This window comes from Vicugna pacos, chromosome 8 (genome assembly GCF_048564905.1).
Source record: "Vicugna pacos chromosome 8, VicPac4, whole genome shotgun sequence".
Classification (NCBI taxonomy): domain Eukaryota; kingdom Metazoa; phylum Chordata; class Mammalia; order Artiodactyla; family Camelidae; genus Vicugna; species Vicugna pacos.
In genome coordinates, this window is record NC_132994.1 from 70,104,337 (window position 1) to 70,126,750 (window position 22,414).

At 42.2% G+C, this 22,414-nt stretch overlaps 2 protein-coding genes across 3 annotated transcripts in view; one reads left to right on the plus strand and one right to left on the minus strand.

The window, feature by feature from the left end:
- Positions 1–18,429: 18,429 nt before the first annotated feature.
- On the minus strand, positions 18,430–19,247 carry LOC102528046 (uncharacterized). The gene is given in 4 exon segments (XM_072965940.1): positions 18,430–18,612; positions 18,614–18,738; positions 18,741–18,994; positions 19,084–19,247. Coding segments are annotated over 4 exon segments (726 nt in total).
- Positions 19,248–19,774: 527 nt separating this feature from the next.
- The window catches only part of ZDHHC14 (zDHHC palmitoyltransferase 14), a 245,392-nt gene continuing 242,752 nt past the window's right edge, over positions 19,775–22,414 (plus strand). Inside the window, exon 1 of one of the 2 annotated variants that reach the window (XM_006197701.3) lies at positions 19,775–20,943. In XM_006197701.3, the coding sequence (XP_006197763.2) occupies positions 20,696–20,943 (248 nt within the window). In that variant the 5' untranslated portion in view covers positions 19,775–20,695. The remainder of the gene's footprint in view (positions 20,944–22,414) is intronic. The other variant, XM_006197702.4, reaches the window with a different exon arrangement.

Consider the following 22,414-nt stretch of genomic DNA (forward strand, 5'->3'; position numbering starts at 1 on the left):
GAAGGAGATGACACATCGAGGACACCTTTGGCAATGGTCAGCTATGCTTCCTTAAGTTTCATCTACGTATGGTCTCAGGACTGTATCATTTTCAAGAGATGCTAAAAAAAACCCCAAGCCCACTGAAGTCTCAGAGAAATATGCTGTTATAACTGAATGTTTGTGCCTCTTCCCCCCAGATTCATAGGCTGAAACCCTAACCCCCACTGTGATGCTATATGGAGGGGAGGTCTTTGGGAGGTAATTAGGTTTAGATGAGGTCAGGAGGATGGGACCCTCAGGATGGGATTAATGTCCTTGTAAGAAGAGGAAGAGACCAAAGCTTGCTCTCTCTCTCTCTCTACCATGTAAGGACATGCCGAGAGGTGGCCAATGGCAAGCCAGGAAGAGAGCCTGCACCAGATCCTGACCATGCTGGCACCTTGATCTCAGACTTCCAAGCCTCCAGAACTATGAGAGATACATTCCTGTTGCTAAGCTGTGGTGTCCTATCATGGCAGCCTGAGCCGACTAAGATGCATACCTGGGATTAAACATGCATCTCTGAGGACAGCAGTAGCTATCATTTATAAAGCACATGCTTGGTGCTAGGCACAGTGCCACGTGCTTTACCTGAATGAGCCCACTTATCACCACACCATCTGACAGGGGAGGAAACTGCTGTCCAAGGAATTCTTCCTCTCTTGCTCCAGATCACAGAGCCAGCCAGAGTGGAAGCTTCTATCACTGGAGGGCAGACTATTGGAACCAGAGCATGTGCTGCCAAAAAAAATGGGCCCCACAGTGCTAATGCCCAGAGGACAGGGGCGGGTGTTTGAGTTCTCAGCCACAGGAGGGCTGGGTGGATCTGAGACACTACTGCGAGACCCAGTGGTTTGCTTGCTTGGCATCTGGTTTCTGTCACTGGGGTGACAGTAGGAACATGGTGGGTCTTGTCCATCACTATCTAGCCTATAATAACTGCTCAATGATGTTTGTGGAGTGAATACATGACTGGCATTTGATAGAATTGATGTTTGTAACTTAGATTCTTTTACCCAATCACCTCGTGGTCCCTTCCATCAATGGGAAGCCTACCTCAGTGTCTTCAGATCAGTACTTTGGAGATGTATTTGAGCACAGAGGAAGGTTGCCACTTCCAGTCTGGATTACTAAGGTCAGCAGCCCACTAGACGGCTCTGCCAGGGCTATGTGAAGGGACATTGGTGCAGCACGGCCGGCGTCATCTGACAGAGCCGTACGACACATGCAGAACCAACCAGATGTCATTTACATGTCTGTAAGAGTTGTGGCCTGTCCATACAGGAAGAGCAAAAGAACTCAAATTGTGACAGGTAGTGAGGGGCTCTAGAAGGTAACTGAAACCTATGTGGGGATGCAGCTTTCCATCACACTCCATTGGGCAGTGGTGTTGGAAGAAGACATGGAAGATTAGGTCATGCTACCACTTGAACCCAGGTGGCCAGGGCTTCAAGATTAACACCCTCCGTAAGGTGAGGACTGGGAGTTCCCTGGTGTCTGGCCACAAAGGCTCACAGGTCCACTGCTGGTGCAGGTAGAATGCCTGGGACAAATGCAGGCTCTGACAAATGCAGGCTCTCGGCTGCCTGGCCAATAAGTAATTCCAACACCTTGAGAAGACGACCCAGTTTCTGGGGAGTGATGCAGTCATTCCCACAGTGACCTGTATTTCCAGCCCTAGGAGAGTTTAGAATTAGGCATGGAGTTGTTGAAATAAATAAAACCATAGTATTCATACTTCTGTGTAGTTCAGGAATACATCTGAAATCATTGAAGAAAGCTGGGTATACTGGGATTTCACCGTTTATAATGGGAGAATCGGACATTTTAGAACAAAGGCAGAGTAGCCTTGTGATTCCAATTCAAAATGTGTAATTAAGTAATTGATTTTAGACTTGCAATTTAAATTAAGTACAAAAATTTGATTAAATTTATAAACAATATTGAAATGTTTAAGTGAACTGAGAATCACAGTATTTATAGGTTTAATTTATCAGATTTATTACAGTTGTTTAAGTACTTGGAAAGGCTTTGCAGCTTAGGATAGGCGTTTGAAGTAGTTCAAAAGAAAATTGAATACATTAAATTTATAACTGCAGTTTTACATATTTGAGGGAATTTAATTAACCAAGATGTAAATGGGAGTGATTGTTTAAAGGAATTTAGTCTGTGCAACTTGATATAATTGGTAGTTAATAAAAGAAAAAGTGAAATTAATTATTCTTGTCTTACTACATGTGTAAATAGACTGAGTTGTAATTTTAGCTTAGAGGCACAAGGAAAACTGTTTGAAAATCTAGCATATCTCCTCCTTTCCAATTCTCTAACATCTTTGCCCAAGAGAGCCACAGATCCCTGTGGCTTCATGAGAACAGAGGACGGGCTGCCCAAGAGGCCTTGGGGACAGGGAATGAGATGGGCCACCACCTTCCTAGAAGGCATCAGGGGCTTACACTGCTCACAAGGTCAAAAGGAGATCTGGCTCTGCCTCTGGGGCAGGTGCACTGCGAGAAAGCCACACACACTCTTCCGAAAAAGAGATGTCCTCAGATAGAACCAGACTACACCTGCCAGAGCCCAAGATCCCCTGCTCCTACCCCCAAACTTGCCCACTTCACGCTTTTGCCTAGATGGGAACTCTGGTCCTAGAGTAATATTAGCTATTACTACTCATCCAGACACCATTATAACTCTGCCTCGAGTTCATATGGTAGCTGGCCTAAAGGGGTTATAATTTGTATTTTAAAGATGATAAATATTACTCAGCTTTTAATAATGCATATTATTATAGGACAGGACATAAGAGAAGGCACACTTATCTGGCTGGCAGTAATTAGAAATGGAGTGGCACATTCTGAGCCAAGGAGTTAAACAGCCCCCAAAGGGAAGAGTTGGAACTATCAGAATGACATGCCAGCTATATTTCAGTCATCTACTGGAATCTCCAGCTATAATCACACCTGGACACATAAACTACAAGCAGCAGCTGCAAATACCCACCACAGGTAAGAGAAGGACCTGTATGGCATTGATGTGGTATGACCCAGTAAGAACCCGTTGACCTGCATAGACACACAGGGGTTATATCTGGTGTCTCAGGGCTGGCTATAATGAAACAAGTGATTTTTGTTAAACTGAGCAAATTAAATGGGGCAGGGACTTAGTAAAAGATGCTTTCCTTCATGAACAGTATGATTTATTCTAGACCAAAAATCGGAATGGTATAATTGATATGCATATGAATAGACTTTCCAGAACATACTCATATCCTTTAAAAGCACCACCTTGCTCTAACTGATATGGAACACGTCTGTAATTTTCAAAGACAATCTAATGATTTCCAATTGTTAGCTTAATTTCTTAAAAATGTACTTGGCAGTAAAAAAAAAAAACTCTACATAAGACCATCTTTTTCATCTACCAATTAGATGCACTTTCCTGGAGTGGGGTGTGAAAACTTTGGGTGTTGCTGCAGGCAGGCAAAGTCGTGCATAGATTGGGTTTATTCTGAAGTATCCAGTCACCGACGTTATGAGTTTTGAGCGTCTCTGTGAGATAACTGGGTGGCTCCCTGATATCTGGATGCAGTTGTGATGAGGTGTTTTTGAGCTCAACACTTCCAGTGACAGCCTCCTGCAGCCCAGCTGCCCAGTTGTAACAGAGGTAGAACTCCCCTGGAGATCCACTTTGCTGGTCTTGCTTTGGGGGTCATTCCAGGAGGTCAGCCTGAAGAAGTCTCCTCTTTTCCCTTAATAATTCTTTAAGCCTGAATTCCCTGTATTAAATCCCTTTCTGCTTAAGATAACTGAAGCAGATTCTATCTCCTGCCTCTGAAACCTGACTGACACAGTGGAAAGGAGGAAGGGAGCCAGTTGAAGGAAAAGCCAAAGGAAATACTGACAGGACTTACCATTATACTGTGGAGAACAAGGGAGACAAGGCAATGAGAGGTGTCAGAGAAGGTACTTGAAAATGAGGAGCACCGTGAACCCAAATGAGGGGTAGGTGAGGTTTGTTCAGTTTGAGACTCTGCATTCACCTCATTAATGGATCATGTAAAGATGGATGGCTGTGGAAGGACTGCAGGGTGACAGGACCTCGGGACAGAGATTTAAGTCACCAGCAAAAATCTAATAACTAAAAGTGTGTAGGGGTAGGTACGTTCCTTGAAGAAAACATTGTAGAGAATAGAACTGAGAATCATTTCTTGCTATTTTATATTTTTATACTTTTCAAATAGAAGCACAACATACAGTAAAGGGCACACATCTTCGATACTCAGTTCAATGAATTTTAGAGAGTCAAAGATTGAATAGATAAAGGTAGAAAACATACTGTCACCCACAAACCTCCTTCATGCATCCTCCCCAGCCAAAACCCTCCCAAATGTAACCGTTATTTTGATCGCTGTCACTGCAGGTTTTTCCTGGTTTGTGAACTCTATAAATGAAGCTGTGTAGTACGTATTCTTCTGTCTGTACTTAACATGGTATTTGTGAGATTCATCCATGCTGAGCATTTACCGATAGTTTGTTCATTTTTATTGCTATATAGTATTGCATACCTATCCCAACACAATATAGGGGAGGGTTTTTTTTTTTTACAGCTGTTTTTGTGGAAGAGTTAGTCTGAGACAAGCTACTCATTTATAGGTGTGATGGAAGTTCCCCATTCCTTAATGTTTAAAGAATATTACATTGTAAGACATATGTATCATGTAAAGGGAAAGTTCTTTTGCTTTTGTGCAAGCATCACTCAGTTCTTCCGCTCCTGTACAAGGCTCCCTGAATTGCTTCTGCGTCTTCTGAGCCTCACTGCTTTATCTGCCATTTAATATTGGACGTTTGACCTCAAGCATATCTGGAGGGTTCTGACAATTTGATCACAGCTTCTGTAACTTTCCATTAGTTGCTGGGGATCCGAAGCTCCTCAAATGGATCCCTGGAGAACAGAATAGTTTCCGTGGCTGGGAGCTTGGCTACCGAGCATTAGATGACCCTCTGAGAGTGGGCAGGGATTCGCCTCGCAGATTCTACTGGGGTAAAATATGGGTTTGTGTCATCCAAAGCTCAACAAGGGCAACTGGCTTAAATAAATAATTCCCTGTTAAGACATGGCTGTTGTCATGCCTAGGGAAATGGTTTCCATAGGAAACAATAATAAAAATAGCATTATTTTTAAACTGAAAAGAAATGACACTTTGGGATCCAGATTTTAAAGTAACAGAAAATAACAGGAAATGTTTGGAGATGCAGCTGTTTGGGCTCTATGGCATCCTTGCTGCATTTTTTAGATTACGTTATCTGGAACACAAAGTGGATTGTACTTCCATTGTTCATGTAATGCATTCTAGGGAGGTTGGGAACAAGGGTTGTGAGTGGGTGGTGGTCCACCCTACCCTTAGGAACAATTAAAGCTGCAAGCACTTTAGTATCTTATTTTACAATCATAATTTAGAGATAAGGGTTTTTCTTTTCAAGTTATGTAATCGTAACTGTTCTTAAAATTAAACTCCTCTTCTGAAGAGGTGGAGAAGAGGCAGTTCCTTGTAACCTGTGGGTACTTGAAAGAGGTATAGAAACATCTTCATCCTTTTATAGGTCAAAAATGTGAAACTGACACTGCAATCAAGTGTTTCAATTTTTTGTCCATTGAAAGTTTTTTCTAAGTTGTTGAGGTTTCTTTCAGCTGACTGAGTTATTGACCGTCAATGAGCTTTTCTTCTCAAAAGAAATAATTTGCTTTTTATAAGAGCAAATAACTCTCCGATTTTTCTTCAATATTTTTAATTTGTTTTCTATAGGTATCCAGAAATTACCCTCTGCTTAAAGAACCGCTTTAAAAACATGTCCTCTCCCTTCTGGTTACACAATTGTGAGCATTTGATTAGGAGCAATGTGAAAAGCCTTGTTAATATTTAGGAAAATTATTTTAACAATTATTTTTCTGCTTCCTGCTGGAGCAATTAGAGACATTTAGGGGAAGCAGGGTCAGAGATGGATGCCAGAGAGTCCTGGGAGAATGTCCAGGTGAGTGGACTTTCCCATCAATGTTCACGTCACCTGCTCACAGCTGTGAAATTGACCACTCAATCCCTCTAGCCTCCAACTTTAAAGAGACAAAGAATTTTAGAATTTTATTTAGCAGACAACAACTGAAGGTGAATTCAGTGAACACCTCCATAGAGGATCAGAGCTGTGCTCAGAAATGCCTCCAGGGTGAATTCTAGTTGCCTCAGACAGTGCCTCCCCTGAAAGCTGGTCCACACAGCATTCAGAGATGCCTGTCCAAAGGCAGGTGGGCTTCTGTCCTTTACGGAAGTCACCAAAACCAGGTTATCCTTGCCACGGTTGCTCAGCAATCAAAGCCTGCTTTGGCATCCCAGCACCTGAGCACACCCACCTCTGTCTGCGATTGCTAAGGAATTTCAGTGCCCAGAGGGAAATTAGAGATGATGGGAATAAAAAGATGTTCGTAGTAGTGATGCCTTACTGTCTAGAGATTCCTTGAAAAGAGCCAGGAAGGATTAACACAAAGACAGAAAGGTAGAAAAACAGATTCATTTTGATTTTGTGGTAAAGGGAATCTCCACTTATTCAAATTCTTCCTACCCATTCAAAGTCAAAGCTGAAAGCTACCTCCTTTTAGAAATCTTCCTGGTGCCCCAGCCGGGAGTAAGCACCTGCCGCTCTCACACAGCATTTATGTGCTGCTTCTGGGTGCCAATAACTCTGTATGTGCCTAGTGTGTTTTCCCAGGGTGCAGGTTGCTCTAATGTCTGAAGTCACTTGGTGTCCCTTGTTGATCAAGAAATTACCTTAAATCAAATAATTTGTGTGATCTCAAGCAAATAACATAACTTATCTATGCCTCAGTTTCCTCAGTAAAAAAGGGATGTTAAGTACTCACCTAACTGGGATTTGGGGATTGTATAAAAATTAAATACAGTAATTCAAGTAAAGTGTGTAGTATGCTGCTTGGCACATGATACTCAAATACGTGTCTATATATGATTGCCATGCACTGGTGCCATGCCATCCCAGGGCCATGAAAGAGCAGTGCCTGGCATGCTTTCTAAACACATGCCCTTTCCTTCTCCCTCGCCTTCTCTTTTGGCTATTTAGTTTTTATTGTGTCCTCATCTCAAGGAACCTGGCTAAGAGGTAGGGAAACTAGACAAGAAAGCATGTTTCCCAGTAATCAGATGAGTTTATAAAGACTTTCTTGTGACATCTGGAGCCTTTCTAACAACAAATCATGCTGGTTGCTGTCATTCCTTTTGCTGTTCTAGAGGCGCTACTAAGTGATCTCATTGTCAAAGCCTTTGGCTTATAGAAACATCTTTTCCATGAAGGAAAGACTACAGGCTAATTGACAAATCACACACTAGAATGGGTCCAAAAACATCTCAGGCATCATGCAGTTATTTAGCAGCTTGGTACACGTTGCTAAGGTACTCTTCTCTGGGTTTCTAGGGTAACTGGCATCTCAACATCCCAGGTTTGTTTTCAGGCTATTCCTAGCTTGGTGATGACAGTCTGCGTCTCTACCTGAAGGTCTGTGATTTTTGCCACTATCCATGATTTTGCTGCCTTCCTTCCTCACTGTCCATTCTTTCCACAAACTCTTACAAACTGGCCTCAACACTCCTTCAAACTGTTCTGGAGGACAGCACGACCTCCTAATTTCCAAATGCAGCATTCTCCTGCTAGACTCCCTGCAGCCCTTCTCCAAAGTGTTTCACACTGGGTAGTGCCTGTTCCTTCCAAGAGCTTGCCCTTCATCGGCTTCTTTGGAATTATACTCCAGGTTTTTTTCCTCTCTGATGGATTCTTCTTTGCTCGCTTCCACCGACTGTCCCATAAACATCAGCATTCCCCCAGGTTCTGCCCTGAGCTACATTCTTTTCTTGCTCTATATATTTATTCCCACTTGAATCCATCCACTCACATTCTTATGAAAACAATGGGCCAGTGCAGAAAAGCCTAACAGAGAAAATTTTTAAAATCACACAAAACATTAGAGGTAACATTTGTCATCTTTCGATCTATATTTATGCCTACAGTGGCATGATGTTATCAAAATTGGACCATCCTATACATGTGTTTCATAGCCTGCTTTTTAAAAAAACTTGATAATATGGCTTGAATATTATAGGTCAAAACAGGATTTTTGCTGTCATTTTAAGGGTACCATATCATGTTAGTTTGCTAAGGCTACCATAACAAAGTATTGCAGACTGGGTGGCTTAAACAACAGAAACTAATTTCCCCACCAATCTGGAGGCTAGGGTCTGAGATCAAACTGTCAGCAGGGTTGGTTTCTTTGGAGGTCTCGCTCTTCGGCTTATAGATGGCCGTCTTCTCTTTGTGTCTTCCCATGATCTTCCCCTGTGAATGCTTGTAAAAATGGATTTGGGCCCACCATCTTTAAAGGCCCTTTCTCCAAATATAGTCACATTCTAAGGTCCTGGGGATTTAAGACTTCAACATATAAATTTCGATGGGTGGGGACATACTTCAGCCCATAGCACATATATTTAAAAAAAAAAATTCTTCATGCATACCATTTTCCCCAAATATTTAAACAATGCCATGAAAGGTGTCTTTCTGCCTTGGTTTTAGAATTTTCTTTTCATCCCTTTAATTGAGGATGAGTAAAGGTCCAGACTAAGTGTCAGATTCCACATTAGTTATTCCTTTATCTATGACCCTTTGTTCTGTTTTGGGCACCAAAATTGTGGTGATTATCTGCCTGATGGGACTATCCTTAGTAACCTTCTGGTCGCTGCATGTAATGTAAGAGTTCTCATCCATCTCTGCACCCCTATAATCTATAGCACATGCCTGAGACTCTGAGGATAGACAGACAAAATATAGCTCATCAACATTACTCAAATTTATCTTGGGTGCCCAAAACTTTTAAGGTTCAAGTCTTACATTTTTTATATCACTTAAGCTCCTTTTGTCTCCTTTTTGCCTTCTCAGTTCTCCTCTTCTATAGTCTTTTTTTCAGCCTATGAGAGACTTTTCAAAGCTTTGCCTCAAGCTCACTGAACATCTGTGTTAATCTAGATAGATTGGTTTCACTGTTAAGATACCAAAGCTAAGAAAATGAACTTTTTATTACCTAGTTTCCCTTTTGCCAGGAGGACAACAAATATTTGTCAGAGAAAAGCAGATGGAGATCATGGTAAGTTTTTCTTGTGGTGATGGATTCACATGTGGACAGAACCATCATGGGGGCCGGACAATATTCATGTGTAACTTAGCACTTTATTCTATTTACATGTTTCTAGTAAATCAAACATGCCTTTCTTCTATTCCAGGTATTCCTTCTCACCTGTGCTTGATGATGCCTATATTTTGCCTAAACCTCAACAATCAACCTTGCTAATAAAGTGCTGTTCTATATCTTATCATGTGGATGTCTCTCATCAATAGATGACAAAGCCAGAAAGAGAATGGTGAAGTGAAAGTAAACAAAGATACTTTCACCATATTTGTGTGGTTTGTAATACATTTAGTTATACGACATCAATTGTACAAAATGGAGGGAAATAGAACTATACTAGAATTTCAAGATTTCAAATATTATACAAAAACTGTGACAAGTATGCATTTTTAATCCCTAGAGAAACCACTAAAAAGTAAGGCAAAGAGAAATAAGTAAAAAGCCCATTGATGAGTTAAAATGGAATATTAAATTTTTTTATAAAACCAGAAGATGGTAGGAAAGGAGTAACAGAGAATCAAAATATCAAATCAGACAAATACAAAACAAAACAGTGGACATAAATCCAGTCACATTAATAATTAAATTAAATGTAAGTGTACTAAATACTCCCAGTAAAAACAGAGATTGTTGGAGCAGATTAAAAAGCAAGACCTAACTACACACTGTTTAAAATAATTACTTTTGTGTAAAGTTTCAGAGGGGCTGAAAGTCAAATAATGAAAGTATATATGCTCTGCAAACAGTATACATAAGAAAGCTGAGCTGGCAAATTAATACTATATAAAATTGATGTCAAGACATGAAATACAACCAGAGAAAAGAAGAACATATACTAACAAAATGGTCAATTTATTGGGAATATATAACAATTAAACAATCATAAATTTATATGCTCCCAATAACAAGGCTTCAAAAATATGAAGCAAAAACTGACAGAATTAAAGAGAAAATAGATGAATCTATGATCATTGTTAGAGATTTTAACACCTATCTCTCAGTACCTGATAGAACAACCAGAGAAAACAGTAAGGGTATAAAAGAAAGACCTGACAAAAGTACCAACCACCTTGACCTAGATGGTATTTAAAGAATACCACACATAAGAAGAGCAGAAACACATTCTTTGCAAGTGTACCTGAAACCATAACAGACCAATCATATACTTGAAAATAAAACAAGTTTCAGTAAACTTAAAAGAATTGAAATCTTACAGAGTACAGTCTCTGTTCACAAAACAATTAAATAAGAAGCCAGTAACTTAATGTATTTAGAAATTTAACAACTCACTTCTAAATAAACCATGGATAAAAGAAGAAATCACAAGGAAAATTAGAAGATATTTTGAATTATGATGATGAAGATACAGTATATCAAACTGTGGGATATAGCTAAGGAGATCCTTGGAGGGAAATTTATAGTTTTAGATATTTATATTAGAAAAGAAAAAAGGTTTAAAATTAATCTAAGGTTCTACCTTAAGGATCTAGAAAAAAGATGAGCAAATTAAACCTAAAGTAAATAGATAGAAGGTAGTTATAAAGGTAAGAACAGATAGAAATGAAACAGAATATAAATAATAGGTCAAAGTAAGAAAGCAAAAATTTGTCTTTCTGAAAAAAATTTAAAAAATTGATAAAACCCTAGCAAGACTGATTAAGAAAACTGTCAATATGTACAATAAATGATCTTACAGACATTAAGTAATGATGGGCCATTATGAACAAATTTATGCCAATATATCCAACAACTTAAATGAAACATAAAAATTCCTTAAAAAACAGGTTACCCAAACTGACACAAGATGAAATTAAAAAAAAAAGAGTAGTTCAATATCTTTTGAAGACATTGAATTTGATACCATAAACTTTTCCTCAAATAGAGCTCCATAACTAAATAATTGGCTGGTGAATTCTATCTAACACTTAATAAATAAATAATACTAATCCTATCAAACCTTCCCCCCAAAACAGATGAAGAAACAATTCCCATCTTGTTTTTATGAGGTCAGGAGACTCCTGAAACCACAACCTGGCAGAGCTATGACAAAAAAAATCAGTAACCAATAACTCTCATGGACATAGATGGACATTTCTTCACCAAATATTAGTGATACAAATCCAGCAATATGAAAAGGACATTTTGATCAAGTGAGTACTATCTCAGAAATGTAAATTTTAGCATTCAATTATCAGTCAATGTCATGATACTATATATAGAAAACCCTAAGAGCTCTACACAAAAACTAACAGAGCTGATAAAAGAATTTGGCAAGGTAGCAGGATACAGGATTAACATACATAAATCAGTTGCATTTCTTTACACTAACAATGAAATATCAGAAAACGAAAGTAGAGAAACAACCCCTTTTAAAATTGCATCCAAAACAATAAAATACTTAGGAATAAATCTGACTTATATATGGAGAACTACAAAACATTAAGGAAATTAAAGATGACTTAAAGGAATGGAAAGGTATCCCATGCTTTCGGGTTAGGAGAATCAATATTGTTAAAATGATATACTGCCAAGGCAATCTACAGGTTTAATGCAATCCCTATCAAATTACCCATGACATTTTTCACAGAACTAGAACAAATAATCCTAAAATTTATATGGAATCATGAAAGATCTAGAATTGCCAAAGCAATACTGAAGGAAAAAAAAAAGAAGCTAGAGGAATAACCCTCTTAGACTTTAGACAATACGGCAGAGCTACAGTAATCAAAACAGTTTGGTATTGGCACACACAAAAAGGCATATAGATCAATGGAACAGAATAGACGGCCCATAAAATAAACCCACAGATCTATGGTCAACTAATCTTCAACAAAGGAGGCAAGAATATACAATGGAGAAAAGACAGTCTCTTCAGCAAGTGGTGTTGGGAAAACTGGACAGCAGCATGTAAATCAATGAAGTTAGAACACTCTCTCACACCATACACAGATAAACTCAGAATGACTTAAAGACTTAAATATAAAACAAGACACTATAAACTTTCTAGAAGAAGACATAGGCAAAACATTCTCTGATATAAATCTTAGCAATGTTCTCCTTAAGAATGACATATTTGTTGCTTTCCCTCAACATCGGGAATATGCAAAGAGGTATGCTTTCTTTTTTCTAAAATGAAAAAAAAAAAGAACTGTAAATAATTATTCAACTTTAGTTTGCTGGTTTACTTTTCATGGTGGTTAGCAATTCCAAAGCCTTTTCTTCTTTTTGGATTCTAGGCTTGAGGAAATGAAATACGTTGACGATAATGGGAGGAAGGAGCTACAAACATGGAAACTGAGAAGCATGCATTATTGCCTGTAGTTTTTGACTGGAGTTGCATGTATCAGTTTGAAAACATGGTTTTGAACATTAAGAAAAATAAATATCAGTGTCTATGTTTTAATAGAGGTAGAAATACACAGAGCTATGAAAACACAAATATATTTTCCACTGAATGGAACTAGGACTCCTTGGAGAAATGCCAGATTGCAGGGCTGGGGCAGGAAAAGTACAGGAGCCTGGAACATCTGATTGAGTCAGTTAGGGAAACAAGTGCTCAAAGATCATGATGGGGTCATGTCAAATTGCACTGGAGTTAGCAGGAAGGGGCTCTTGCTAGCCAAACCTGAAATGGTTGGAATGTCAAAATAACTATGAATAACAATAGATTATAACTGATTGAAAAATAAATGTATGTATGAGGCCATACTAATATAAATAAACCAGTGAATAGACAAATACATAAGGAAGAAAAGAAAGGTCTTTCCTATCATAATATGCCAAGAAAGGGACGTGGAGGAAAAAAAGAGTGAGAGAGGGAGAGAGAGAGAGAGAGAGAGAGAGAGAGATGGTGGTGGGGGGAGGGGAAAGAAGGAAGGAAAGAAAATAGAATTAAGAAATCAATAGATACTAAAATTAGTAGGTGACAGTCTGACAAAGCACAAGATATTTGCAGTCTTTGTATTTATTAATTACAAAGGAAAATAACAACTTTGTATTGGAAAAATCTGGTGGAACCATTTTACCCCAGTGATCAAAATAAATATCATGAATATTGGGACAAACCAGCATCATGGACCTTTTGACCTGATGCTGAGAAAGACACGTCACTTCACTGATACTCCTACTAAAAATGCATAATCCGATTTTTTTCAACTAATTCAAATGAGCTAGATAGAAAGGTTGAGAATGATCCTAGCTTATTAAAAAACAAAACAAAACTTTGTATCTACATTGTTTCAAAAAAGATGTAAGATAACTAAAGTGTAAGTTACTATGTTACATTTTGAAATAATTTTAAACCCAGAAGTAAGTCTGTACTAGAACAAATTAAACTGTCTCTTAAGGTGAAATATTAGGTTATAAAAATGAAAAATTTCTAGAAAATATATTTGCACTCTAGGTTATTGGATCATCTATACATAAGAATATTCCTGATATGTTTATACCCCAAATGCTGATCGTCTTCAGATTTCACTAATGTACCTTTATGCCAGATGTTTGTGGGAGAATTTGGACACACCAGTTTTCTGAGTTAGTAATCAGGTTACTGACCCCAAGAAGAAATCCTCTGGAGTGAGTAGACACTCTTATAAAGGCCTCAATTTGCATATGAAAGAAAATTACGTAAGTAGTGAAAACTGATGAGAAGAGTGAAAATAATAAGAATGCCAATAATACCTGTTTTATGAATTTCTATTTACAAGCACTCTCACATACTTTTTGATCTCACAACCAATGCTTGAGGTGGGCAGGTTTCAGTTATTCATTCCAATGAGGTTTTTATTTCCCACAAATGCCAAGGATGCCAAGAAAAGTTTGTTCTTGGATTTGGTTTCCATGTATTCAGAGAATAAATAAAAGTCAAACAAGTCATTTTACTGAGTAGCTTTAGTTCAGAAATAGCATTAGACATTTCTCAAAATCCATTCTTTACAGAGGAAACAAGAAATTTCTGAAATCCACTTGGATTCTTTTGGCATTCTTTTTGACTAAGCGGCATTTTAGTTAAGAGAAGTGTTTCTTTGTTTTGCTCATGTCCTTGGACAGCAAATATGGACTGTCCAGATGTAGGTGTTCTGAAAACCAGAGCTGGGCTCTCACCATCAGAACCAGACTTGCAGAACTCAGAGCTTGTCTCCTGTGACTTCCCGCAGGGGTTAAATCTGAGGAGTGGTAGAATTGTTTCTCATCGCCCATAGGAAGCTTCTCCTTTTCCCATTATTTAACTGGTTACTGTTTTGTTGCACATTTTACAACTAGTCAACAAAATAGTTTTGGAGTCTTTGTACTTCTTCATCATTTTTGCTTCTTTAAAACTGAGCACATACTTCTTTTGCTTCTCAATTAACAAGTGTCTGTATTTTGGGGTATCAGTTTTGGCTTGGGCTGGAGGCACGTTTCAGCTTTATCTAGCACCTGCCGCTGGAAGCAGTATGGTCTCACTTCTTCAAAATTACGTGAGGAACTCGGGCCAAGAAGCAGCAGCCGGCATGACCCAGGCAGGTATCTGCAGTTTCAGCAATGCTGCCTTCGTGCACATGGCTGAAAGCTGATGAGCACCCTATCCTGGGTTTTATTGTGAAGAAATGCCAGACAAACCCAAACTGAGTGACACTGTACACAGTAAGTGGCCTAAACTCTCCTAAAATGTCAAGATCAAGAAACTAAAAAAAAGGAGGTGAGAGTGTACCATATTGAAAGAGACTCCAGAGACCAAATGACTAAGTGCCAAGTATGATCTTGGGCTGGATGCCGAATGAAGAATAATTAACTATAAAGGACGTTATTCGGATGGTATTGGAAAATGGACTGCATATATGTGTGTCTACATTTGCTTATAATTATATAAGCCTGAAGAAGGATTATACTATGTTGTTAACATTGGTTACTTGGGAAAGAGTGGGGCGGTTGGAGACGAAGGGGAAAAATACAATTTAAAAAAGCATACAGGATCAACAGCACTCATGATGATTCCATTTTTATTAGATGGTACAGATATATGTGTATGTGTGCACAAAATGAATTACATAAGGATGGTCAACAAATGTTAATGATTGTTATCTTAAGATGATGGCAATTTGAACATTTATGTGTAAGGTAATTTTTTGTAACTCAATTTTTTCAATGCACATGTACTATTTTTCTAAAAATCCTAAAAAGTAATTTTTTAGTGTTAAAAGAGCCAAGAAAGTCACTGGGGAAAATTGCAAGACCATTTTGGATTAAGTTTTTCTCTGCCTCATCCAATTTTTTCTTGTAGTGCTGACTTTATTACTTTAAATATCTTATGTGTTTTGACACAAGATGTTCCCAGATGTGCTGAGCACATGTAAAGATTTGAGCAATCCAATCAAATTGTCAGAGTCCTGGAGTCCCACTTTGCTACAGTTTAAGCCTCAGAGATCTCGCTTTCCTCTGAAATCAAGACACGCTTCCCTACTCTGTTGGCAGTTAGTCAGACACAGTATACTATTTCCATTGTGTAGTGGGCCAGAGTAGAAAAACTTGGAATCAGACATGCATACCTGGCTGCCAATCCTGACTCCATTACTTAGCAGCTGTGAAACCTTGGGCAAATCACCTAACCTCTCTGATCTTCAGTTTCCTCCTCTGTGAAAGAATAATTATCCTTGTTTTGTTTGGTTGTCCCCTGGACTTAATGAGCTAAATATATAAAGAACCAGAATATTGCCTAATACAAGAAGATACTCCAGAAATGATGGTGATTTTTATTATATAATTTTTCTTCCATTATTTATTTTCTCATGTCTCCATCTTGTTTTTGGAATTAGACTGTAGCTTCTCTGCCTCATTCAACTTCTTTATCATGCTGCCTTGCACATGACAGGCACTCAATAATTATTAGTTACCATTTTTATAAACCTTTAAATCAGAGAATACTCTTTCAATTAAAGATTCATTTATGAATTATTTGTTACTTTTAGGCCTTCTCAAGGAATTTTTAGCAGGTTACTCCTTTTCTGGGCCTCAATTTCCTTATTCACAAAACAAATGTCTTGGTCTATAATTTTAGATACACTGAGGTCCTTCTAGCATTAAAGTTTGGAATCTGTACATTCTCGAGGACAACTACCGTACATCACTTTTCTTTCTGACCCTTCCACACTTAGTAAGTGGTGGTCACAGATTGAGTGACTTTTCAGTGCATGGAGCATCAATTCCAGGTGCCTTAGCAGTCCTGTCACCTCACAGCCTTACCTCTTATCTTCAACCTGTCCCTCACTCCATTCCCATAGTTTAATTAGTACCCGTAGACTTTTCCAGGCTTGATATGCCTTGAGATCTTTGCACTTGCTGTTTCTTACCATTCGGTTCTCTGCTCAAGTGATTCTTCCACGGAGGTCTCTCACCTGACCCCACTCTCTATCCCACAACTCTACTTTGTTCTTTTGTTCTTGTAGTGACTGTCTGATATTTTCTTATCATTTAGTCATTTATTTCCCCTTCTTGGTTTGCATTTTATCTGCATTTATTATTTTTTTTCTCTCCACTTCTCCCTCTAGCCCCCAAATATAAACTTCTGTCCTGGATTCTCTTATATCCCTGCTGCAAAAACAATACTTAGCACAAACTAGGCCTCTAAATAATCAAGAAATGAATGAATCAACACTGCCAGACCTTACAGAGTAGGTTTTAGGTGGTGAGCTAAAATCCGTGGCTGTCAGGCCAGGTTCTAGTGAACTTCTCTAAGTATGTGTCCTAAGCGTATTAATTGCCACAGGTCTGATTAAACATGGAGTGGGAAGAAATGAGGAATTCCTAGGAAGACAGCTGTGAACAATCATATCAGCTTATCTAGAAACTTACTTGCAATGGGAAATTTAGAGATAATTTTAAAAGATATAATCCATTTCTTACTATTACAGAAAATTTCAAACATAAACACAGTCCTTCTTGTACACTGTGGTGGACAGATTCTAGGTTGCCCCCTCATCCTAGTGTTCATATTCTTGTAATAGCCCCTCCCCTGAGTGTGTGCGAAACCTGTGACTTGCTTTCTAACCAACAGAGAGTGGCACATTTGATGCCACTCTTGTGTGATTACTTTGTGTTATATAAGCTTCCATCTTGTTAGCAGGCTTGTTCTGGAGACTCTCCTTGATGGTTTGATGAAATAAGTGGCTGTGTTGGGAAAGCCCATGTAACAATGAACTCCAGGTGCCCTCTAGGAGCTGAGGGCAGTCTCCAGTTGACAGCCAGCAAAAAGCCAAGGTCTTCAGTCATGTGGCTACAAGGAAATGAATTCTGCCAGTGACCAAAGTGGAGGCTGATTCTTTTCCAGTTGCACCTCCAGGTGAGAATGCAGCCTAGCCAACATCTTGATGGCGGATATGAGACCCTAAGCAGAGGACCCCAAGTGCCTGGACACTTGATCCATAGAAATTGTGAAATAATAAATCTGTGTTGTTTTAAGCTGCTAAAGTTTGTGATAATTTGCTGCACCAGATAACTAATACAGATATATCTAACACCCAACACTAACAATTTTCAACAGTCTGCCAATATTATTTCATCTTATAGCCTCATGTTTTTAGACGGTTGGATGGGCTGGAGTATTTTAAAGCACATGCAAATACTTTAGTATGTATCTCTAACGGAGAAGGACTTTTAAAAAGCATAACCATGCTGCCAGGAAAATTTGGTCTTGAGAACAAGAATGGGAGTCTTTTTTTAAAGCCACCAAGTCAATGGGTTTAGTCTATTAACTGGACCAGGGAGAAAAGGTGTTGGCAGTAAATTGAGTAACATCCTGCTAATTCCATGAACTAAAGGAGAGGAAAGCATACAAGTTTCCATTTGAAATATCTGAGGCTTGCCAGTTGTTGTTTTTCTTTAAATAGTACAGTCACAAAATACTTAATTGTCCCAATAACACACTTGTCTGTCATACAATACCTAAAACCACTCTAATACAACTGACTAAGATCGTACCCATTCCTCTAAACTGCTTTGGAATGGACCCTTGTAAATATCACTTTAGATCATAATTCCTTGTAATTTCATGTCACACTTTAATTGCCATCCCCAACACTTTCTCTTTACTACAGGAATCTCTTCCGAATTGGCTCTAGTTCTTTTTCTCTCCTGGATAAACCAATCTCATCTCCCTTTGACACAGCTCACCGAGGCAGCGCTTAGTAAGGGAAATTCTCAGGGCGCTGGGTTCAATCTAATTTCTACCACTCGGGCGCTTTGTGACCTCTGGCAAGCAGTTGACTGTTTTCTAAGCTGGATGCAACAGTGCCTCGCAGGATTGTCGTGAAGATTAGACAAATAACGTGTGTAATGTGTGAAGTGCCCAACACGGACAAGGCGCAGTGGTCCCCCACCATTCTCTTTTGTTAGTTTCCATCTCTATCCGAAGAGCACCAGAACGCTCAGCACCTCACCTCTCCCGCTCTCGTCGCAGAGAATGCAGGGATTTGTAGTTCTTTGGTCCCTAAATTGTTTCCTCTCGGAGCCGGACCGGCGAGAGGAAGAACTACACATCCCAATGGCTCATGAAAGGAAAGTGGGGCTCGAAAAACCGAGCGTCCCCGCCCGGCAGGCTTCGCTCTCCGCAGCCCTTCGGCTGTGCCCACCGCGGAAGGGCTCAGACCCCGCGGCAAAGCCAGGGCCGAGCGCAGGAGCGGATCGGCAGGGATTGTCGGGTGGGATAGAGCAGGGAGGCGCGGACCGGAGACCGGAGCGGGCGGTCCCTTTGCCGCCGTGAGAGCTCCCAGGGGAAAGAAGAGAAATAAAGCGAGCGAAATGTGAGCGCCAGTGTCGGAGAAGCGAGAAAGAAAGGGCCGAGGAGGCAGCAACCCACGTAGAACCTGGCCACCACGGGGCTTGTCATCACAGAGGGAGGCATGGGTCGGGGCCAGACGAGACTCAGACCGCTCCGTTGTCCCCTCCTTCCCGCAGGAAACCTGGAAACCCGGCCTGGAAGTCGGCTGGGCCCCGAGACCCCCTCCCGCAGCCCCCATCCCGGAGTCTGGCCCGCTTCCTGCAGCCCCGTCCCTATCCTGTGGCCGGGGCACTGCCCACCCCATTCCCGGGCTGAAGTAGAGCCCCCTGCAACTTGACCACGCGCCTCGCTGGGGGAGGGAGAGGAAGAGTCGGGGCGGGCCGAGAAGAGTCACCTCCGTGCGGGTTCCTCAGGTCCGCTGGAGTCGCAAGAATGGGTTTGCGTATTGCTGTGTGAATGGGTGTCTCGAGGTGGCAGCTGCAGCCAGGAATAAACCCGGAGGAGAAGCCGGGAAGCGGCCATAAGTGTGAGGGAGAGCGCGCCACGCGGCGGGGCAGCGGGTGCTCGGCCAGAGCGGCCCCCAGGCGATGCTCGAGGGAGCCCAGCGCCTGCCCAGGGGCCGCGCCGGGCCCGCCAGCGGGGACAGGGGCGGGGGGCCCCGCCGAGCCCGTGCGGGCTTCGCCTGCGAAAGGAGGAGCCGGAGGAGGAGCCCGGCGGGCGAGGCGCGGGCCACCGCCCACCCGGCCGGGAGGAGGCGGACCCGCTCCGAGCGCGGCGCGCGCGCCGAGGATCAGCCTTGCAAACAAGTGTCTGTGGCGCTCGCCCCGCGGCCCTGAGACGCGCTCCGCCGCCCCCGGCGGCCCTCCTTGCGCCGGGCCTGGCTCCTATGGGGCAACAGGGAGCGAGGGAGCCCCTGGCCGCGCAGCCCGCGAGCCGCAGCCGCGACCCTCGGCCCGGGCGGCCCCGGCAGCCCCGCGCTGGGGCCGGGGACTCGGTTCTGCTGCCAGGCGCGCCGGTGAGGGGTCGCCGCGCAAGCAGCGCCCGGGCTGTCGCCGAGCCCGCTCCTGACAGAATAACGTGCTTGATTTCCCCACCCCTGGGAGGGGTTGCTGGGGCCGCGAGCTGCCTCCCAGTTTCCATCGCTCTCTCCTGGGAAGGATCCGCCGCCGGGAGGAAGGATTAGAATAAACCTGGCCGAGGCGCTGAAGTGGCTCCCGAGGAAGCCGGCGCCGGGGCCGCCGCCTCGTGTCCCCTCGGGGCGCAGCGCTCGGGGGTCGGCGGGCCGAAGCCGAGGCGCGGCCAGCGGACCGGGGGCGGCGGGGCCGAGCGAGCGTCTGTGCGAGGGGGCGGGCTCGCCGAGAGCCGGGGGTCGGCCGGGCAGCCCCCCGCGCCCCGCGGGGTCCTGGAGCCCCGGCACGCGGGCTGGAAGCGACTGAGGACCGCCGCCGCGGGCTGCGGGCGAGCACTGTCCCTCTAGGAAGGGGAAACGGCTATGACAGCTGGGCTTCCCAAAGGGTTAACCTGGGTGTCCTCGGCAAAGTTGTCGCCGAGCCGGGAGCCCGCGTAGGGGCCGCGGCCCCGAGGCTCGGGGGGCGGCCGGGCGGCCGGCGGCGGTCGTGGCTCGGCGGGGCCCGCGCGGCCGGGGGGCTGCTGGGGGTGTGCGCCCCCAGCCGGCTGCCCTCGTGGATGCCTCCCGGCGGCGGCGGCGGGCCCATGAAAGACTGCGAGTACAGTCAGATCAGCACCCACAGCTCCTCCCCCATGGAGTCGCCCCACAAGAAGAAGAAAATCGCGGCCCGGAGAAAATGGGAGGTTTTCCCGGGAAGAAACAAGTTCTTCTGCAATGGGAGGATTATGATGGCCCGGCAGACAGGCGTCTTCTACCTGACTCTCATCCTCATCCTGGTCACGAGCGGACTCTTCTTCGCCTTCGAGTAAGTGGCGGCGAAAGCTCCCCGACGCCCGGCACCCCTCGCCTCCCCCGACCCCTGCCCCTCCTCTCGCTACTTTCGTTTTCTAGAAGCCTTATCTATTATATTGTATATTGTTATATAATACAAACCCGCTTTCCCTCTTTTTCTTTTAAAGGTCTGTTTGCTTTTCGGTCCCCAGAGATAAATGCAGTTCTGGGTCGGGCTCTGGGAGTGGAGGAGAGGGGAGAGGGGACACTTGTAAGGTGTGCCGGCCTCGTTGCTCCCAAGGGTTGAGTGGCACCTTGCAGGTGGCTGATTCTTGGCTCTGTCTCTACCGAGTTTGGAGACTAACAAACCAGCCTAGATGTAGCCCTCTGTGGGAAGAGGGGATGAGGCAGATTCTTAAAGCAAGGATAAATAGAATCGACTTCCTTTCCTGCCCACAAGCTGTAGGGCATCTTGTTAAGCTCAGTTTACTAAATCTACACACCTTCGCTGAGTAATGAGAAATCTTGGTTATTTTAGGTCTCAAAGTGTGGGCCACCCCATGTGGCCTGGAAGGATAATTTCATTTTTCATTCTTCTTAGATGCTCTCTTTTGATCAACAATTTCTGATTTACTAAGGTTTCTAAACTCATCACTTGTAAAAAAGTTTCAATAAAAAATGTTCTGAACAAACAGTTTCCCCTTCCATCCCACTAATTGGGAACAGGTGAAAGGAGACTTCAGGCCTATTCAGGAAAAGTATGACACTGCACGGTAACTTCCGATTCCAGAAACAGTACTTTGGAACTTTACGGCTTTTATCTGGAAAAAAGTGCATGCATGTCTTCGCTGTTTTCAGGAAGATCAAATTGGCCAGTAGCAACTACCCTCCTGCCAACTAATGAAAGATCTTCTTATTTATTAATAGTATTAGATAAAGTAGTTTAACCACATTCCAGAATCAGTTTCAGTTGCTCTTATTGGGTCCAACATTTGCAATGCAGCTTCTTATGTAATTCTTGGTCTCTTATGCTCAATGAAAGTTGTAGCTATTACCCACCTCCAATTAAGAAAAAAAGCAATACATTTATTGGGAATTCTTCTTTGCTTTTCCATATCCTAGTTATTATGGGACATGATACTCTTTCTGCTTCTGTTGGGTAGGGTTAATTAAAACCTTTTGTGTATATTTACTTTTGTCTCTGGTAAGTATTAATAAGCTCCGATTTTGTGCCTCGTGTTTGATATTCCAAATGCTGTCTCAAACAGAAATGAATGATCTCTTGACAATGTAATACTTTTCACATAAGGCCCTCCTGACCCTGAGGGGAAACATTTTGAATCTGAACATTGTGCTATGATGAACAACTTCAACAAGATTGAGTCAGAACAGGTTAGGAGAAAGATCGCAGGTATAAGCTCCTCACCTCCCCCAGTCTTTCTTACGCACAGCTCCTCCATTTCTGATTGTTTAAATTTTCCAGGTCTCTCCTAGACATTTGACTT